Source organism: Sinocyclocheilus anshuiensis, unplaced genomic scaffold, assembly GCF_001515605.1.
Source record: "Sinocyclocheilus anshuiensis isolate Anshui unplaced genomic scaffold, SAMN03320099.WGS_v1.1 scaffold2267, whole genome shotgun sequence".
Taxonomy (NCBI): domain Eukaryota; kingdom Metazoa; phylum Chordata; class Actinopteri; order Cypriniformes; family Cyprinidae; genus Sinocyclocheilus; species Sinocyclocheilus anshuiensis.
The window spans coordinates 94,512-100,298 of record NW_015541483.1 but is presented as its reverse complement, the minus strand read 5'-3'; the positions used below and the strand labels follow the sequence as shown (position 1 = coordinate 100,298).

The following is a 5,787-nucleotide window of genomic DNA, read 5'->3' as shown; positions in this document are numbered from 1 at the left end:
TTCACAGAAGAAAAAGACACACACACACACACACACACACACACACACACACACACACACAGAGAGAAAACGGCTCTACACGTCACGTCATTTAACAAGAATTTATTTGTTGACTTTCAGAGATACTAAGCTGTTGGCAGCGTGTTCATGACATAAAGACGCACGTCTGAACAGATTCTCACGAGTCAAACACCGCTCAAACACACAGATCCTGCTGAACATGTTTCCACTGGTGTAAAAATCACTGTGACGTTCAGCACAAACAGCGCTGCTTTGACTAATAAAGGCTTGATAATAAAGAGATGCTGCAGTGACTCTCTTAAAAACACTTGAACGGATCAATAAATCATCATAAAGCTCTTTTCATATTAATTTGCAAAATAGACTGTATATAGAAAAACAATACAAACACACTTACAGACGCAGTGATGAATAATCACACGGTTTCTGTATAAATTCTCATAATAATAATAATAATAATAATAATAGTCCTCTACAGTAACGCAGATGTAGAGTGTAGAAGTCTAGAGTAAATGTACAGCATAAATTTAAGCATAACTCTTGAAAGATCATCAGTGTAGGAAACGAAAGCAAACGCACCGACAGATTACAGCAGCTTTCAGTGTCTCCTCAGCGTCTGGCGAACGCCCGCAGGTTAACCGTGCCGAGACGCCTCGTAGCTTTGGTAAACATTCAGACGGGAAATCTCCACGTCCCTTTGGCCTGAGCGAAAACCAGCAACAATACAGAACACCTCCACGGTCCAGCTAGACTCGAATAAATACACCGAGCGTCTCACGAACAGTGGTTTCTACCGAAACGCTCACAAAACATACAGGAACAACAGAAGCGGCCGCAAAATCCTGGACCAATATCCCAGATCAAATCAAAGCAAAATCAAAGTTCAGAGTGATTGAGTCTCTCCGTTAGACAGGCCACCAGATGTGATCCGAACCTGAAAATCCAGTTCTGAATACATGGAAAGATCAGCGCTGGCTCTCAAGCCGATCCCGGAAAATAAACTCTCTCTCTAAGGCTCCCGTCTCTTCGTTAGTCTACATTATTACAGGAATCACCTGGTTTTAGTGAACACAGCGTCGAAAGATCAAATCCAGTGTCAAGTGTTTAAAAGCGTGTTTAACGCTCGGCTGACCGAAGAACCGCAGCGAGAATCGCGCTCCGGCCGCGTGACGAAACAGAGACCTCCGCTGAGGTCAGGACGTGACACAGGTGTCTCCGCGAGCGCTTCAGTCCTCGGTGTCCGGCTGCACTCCCAGCATGCCATGCAGCTCCTCCACCGTGTATCCCAGCAGGTTGTGCAGGTCGCAGACGAAGCGGTACACGTAGCGCTTCCCTGACGTCTTGTGGATGATGTTCTTGTCGTAGTAGTAGCGCAGGCCTCGACTCAGCTTCTCGTAGTTCATCTTAGGCTTGTTTTTCCTCTTTCCCCAGCGGCGCGCCACCTGACGGCACAAGAACACATCTGATCACCATGAACCATCTAGACGTTAAACCGGTTTCAGCTCTGCTCCTCACCTCGTCGGGGTCGGTGAGTTTGAACTCCCAGCCGTCTCCGGTCCAGCTGATGATGCTCTGGCAGCTCGTGTCGGTCAGAAGCTCCAGCAGGAACTGCCACAGCTGAATGGGGCCACTTCCTGTGGAGCACCAATCATATACAGCTGAAGACTCAGACACCCAAACATTCATTTTCATGATGCTTTTACACATGTCTTTAGGAAGCCGTCAGTGTAAATTCGCATCAGGTTTTAATTTGGAAAAACGCAATAAAAAGATCCAGTAAATGAAACTCGGAATTCACAACATGCAAATGAATTAGAAAAATACTCAACTAGTAAGAATACAGTCATAAAAAGTTAAGAATTTTCACTATTTGATCATTTAAGTTTTGTACTACATAATCATATCAATGCGTATTATAAGTAGATATTTAATATTAATAAACATGCATTGATGTGATTAATAATTAATTAATGAGACGCACCGGTGAATCCGGCGAGCACGGCGGCGGGGATGACGGGTTTGCCCTGCTCCAGCGGCTCGTTCCTCTCCTGGACGTAGTCTTTGAAGGACAGGCCCTGTTTGCTGAGGCCCAGCGGAGCCACGCAGAGCTCCTCCTCGAAGCTGTCGTAGGACGGGACGCGCTGGGCATCAGCGAGCGACGAGTGGCTCCCCCAGGAGCGGAGGACACTCTCCGAGCCATCCACGCTCTCCACCGACGTCTGCTCGCGGGACGAGACTGTGGAGAACAGAGCACTCCGTCAGCACACAGCCTCTGTGAGACCAGACACACAGACACACGGGCGAGATCTGACCTGCTGCGCTGAGACGCGGAGACGCTTTCATATAGCGGACGCTGACGGTGCTGAGCTGAGGTTTGGGGTACATGGAGAGCTCCTGACCGGACGACAGCAGACCCGACTCCTCAGACGTCTCGAAGAGCTCCCGCAGGAGACTGCTGCGAGAATCAGGAACCTTCAGAGAACACTCCTCCAGACCGAGACCTTCACACACACACACACACAATCAGCATATATGCAAATGAGGCATTGTCTAATTAAATATGCACTAATTTGCATATACAGTACAAAAGCAGTCGCTGGGGTATATTTGTAGCAATAGCCAACAATACATTGTATGGGTCAAAATTATACATTTTTCTTTTATGCCAAAAATCATTAGGATATTAAGTAAAGATCATGTTCCATGAAGATATTTTGTTTGTTTCCTACTGTAAATATATCAAAACTTCATTTTTGATTAGTAATATGCATTGCTAAGAACTTCATTTGAACAACTTTAAAGATGATTTTCTCAATATTTTGATTTTTTTTGCACCCTCAGATTCCAGATTTTAAAATATTGTCCTATCCTAACAAACCATACATCAATTAAAATATTTATTCAGCTTTCAGATGATGCATACATCTCAATTTCACAAAATTGACCCTTATGACTGGTTTTGTGCTCCAGGGTCACATATAAGACTCAATTCTTGTCTGATTTTGTCATCATATTAGAGTTTAAAGGGTTTTTTCAGAGGGGATTGTGGATTTCTCTTTTTATCGCTCCATAAATCAGAAACTACTGTCAACAGACGGAAAACAAACACATTTTCACCATGTTTTTAGGAGTACATTTTTGTATAAATCAGTGTGTACAAATATCCCCCAGCGACTTAAGACTGCTTTTGTGCTGCAGGGACACATATGAGCAAACCTTCAGAATATAGAGAGGAATAAAACTGTAAAATCTGCTGTGTGTCAATGAAATAAAAAATTTAAAAAAATTTGAATCTACAGACACGAATAGTGCGATAAAAGAAACGATAAATGTGTATCTGGGGTGTTTTCTTTCCACTAGTCTGAAAGAAGAGACACGATATGGAGCAAAAAACTGAGCAGTGCATGAAAACACACTGGTTTTGTCGGTAGCGTCTCGCCTTAATTCAGCTTCTAAAGCTTAGACTCTGTCCAGAATAGATCTAATAATGCACATGTAAACCAAGATGAGAAAACACAAAAGCATAATGAGAGACGTTGCAGTGAAGTGCAGACTTACTCCAGCCGCACTCAGACGAGCGGCTCCAGACTTCGGCCTCCTCGTCCTCCTGACACGCTGCGGGAAATAAAGCACATCCAGTCAAATGTGAGCTCACCGCTCGCCAGTCAGCGTCTGAGACCGGAGTCCTGCGTTACCTCTCGTCATCTGCTCCAGATGCTCCCACAGGATATCACCCACGAAATCCGGAGCCAGATCCAGGAATCCGTCCTTTCCCAGGTCGCACAGCTCCTGTCCGCTCATGTCAAACTTGAAGAAGCTGATGTTGGTCAGACTGAACTCTCCGGAGGCCCAGTACAGCCACTGCAGGACGTGCTGCTTGGTCCACTTACACGGGTCTGCAGACAGAGAGAGCGTCACGAACACATCCGTCCTCAAAACAGACAGCAGAGATCACGAGAGACTCACTGTTGGAGATCCCGCAGACGCGCTGCACCTTGGAGAAGCCGTTAAAGCTGTCCTTCAGCGCCTGACTGACCACAGCTTTACTGCAGGGCGTCAGCAGAGGAACCGAGCACACGCCGGCATCTGCAGACCACATGAGATTACATACACATACAGCTGTGTGACTGACGGTCAGGAGTGTGTGTCGGGGTTCTGCTGGTTCTATTTACCCTGAGAGACACAGTCCAGACCGGAGGGGACCTCCTGAGCCGCCTGCTCCTCCTCGACCGGATAAAACCCCGAGAACAGAGACATGGGGTCTTCGAACAGCTCAAACGCCGCCTGACGCTGAGACAAACAAACACAAGCTCATTTAAACATCTACATGACATCACACTCCCTAATCACATTTATAAGCTTCAGAAACCGGTTATTGAGTTCAGACCAGCACAGGCCAGAGGACACGCCTCACGCGTGACATCATCACAGTCTGCTCCACCAATGGGAGCGCATGACCATATATGGCCTTCCTGTTCCGTGCCAGCGTGGGCGAAACCGAGCTGACCTCCAATGACTCTACAGCAGCGCGGAGCTCAACCAATCAGAGCGCAGCACACACACACACACACACACACACACACACACACACACGCTCTAACCTTTAGTGTGTTTCTGAATCCAGGCTCCATGTTACACATTGTGACCTGAGACGACAAAAATAAACATTTATTATCATTTAATTACTTAATAATAATATTATTATTATTCCACAAATTTACAACTACTTCCAAGCAACATTAAGTGTCAGTTAACACATTAATCATCTACATCAGACTGTTCGAGTGCATTTCACAGCTGCAGAGCGACAGAATAGAATCGAATAAATAAAAGAAAAAGACTGAACCCGACCGAGTCGCTCTGTAAACCGTGTTTATGGCTGATATTGAAAGTATTGATCGGTTTTACCTGTTGAGTTCTCGCAGAAATGTTTGGGCTAAATCCGCCGCGGGTTATTTCACTGATATTCCCAGCTGCTCTGCGGCGAGTGGATGGGTTAGTTAACGCTGCTCTGCGTCGAGTGGATGGGTTAGTTAACGCGTTCAGGTTGCGTCTCTCGTCTTTATGAGCGAGTTCGGCGATGTGGGCGGGGCTAATGAAACAGCAGGTTGCCAGGTCCTCGGTTTTCCCGCGGAATCGGGCTTCTTTAACACTGTTGCCGCGGGTTGAAGCGACAGCAAAAATGTGATGTTTTACCTCTGGAATGCGAATTTTATTAAGGGAACCCTGCCAGAAATATGTATCTTACCCATAGGAACGCCATTGGGCCAGTTTTGGGTTAGTTTCGAGTAGCAATTGGGCGGGTTTTGTTGTGCAAACCTGGCAACCCTGACTGAAGCCAACACGAACTATTGCCACGCCTGCAATGTACTGCCATGAAACCCTATGTGCTTTAGTTCATTAGAAACAAGCAGAACGAGCAGGTGAAAAAATCTAATCGCGATTTTTCTAATAAAACTTGGATTGTAATTGCACTTTCTAATGTATTTTGAAAAGAAACACATAATACATTATTATTATTATTATTATTACCAAATTAAACGAATCATTAAATAAATGTTTTACTATAATAATAATAATAATAATAATAATAATAATATAGTACAGTAAAATAAGAAAATCGTGTATTTAATAACATTTTTATTAAAATCATATTACGTAGAGCTTTTATTTTGATGGAAAAGCGCAGGGAGCGTTTTCATTGTTTATTTTTAATGTAAGAACGGCATGCACAATTTTAACGGTTGTGGCTAGATACTATAGAAA

At 44.7% G+C, this 5,787-nt stretch overlaps 1 protein-coding gene across 1 annotated transcript; it reads right to left on the bottom strand.

Moving 5' to 3' along the window:
- Nucleotides 1–87: 87 nt before the first annotated feature.
- On the bottom strand, nucleotides 88–5,072 carry LOC107690836 (protein C-ets-2-like). The gene is made up of 10 exons (XM_016489257.1): nucleotides 4,930–5,072; nucleotides 4,623–4,667; nucleotides 4,194–4,311; nucleotides 3,988–4,107; nucleotides 3,717–3,917; nucleotides 3,580–3,636; nucleotides 2,334–2,522; nucleotides 2,003–2,257; nucleotides 1,537–1,655; nucleotides 88–1,463 (listed from the first exon to the last, which is right to left on the bottom strand). The coding sequence occupies exons 2-10, from the start codon at nucleotides 4,659–4,661 to the stop codon at nucleotides 1,248–1,250; spliced, it is 1,314 nt and encodes a 437-aa protein (XP_016344743.1). The 5' UTR covers nucleotides 4,662–4,667; nucleotides 4,930–5,072; the 3' UTR covers nucleotides 88–1,247.
- Between the last annotated feature and the right edge of the window lie 715 nt (nucleotides 5,073–5,787).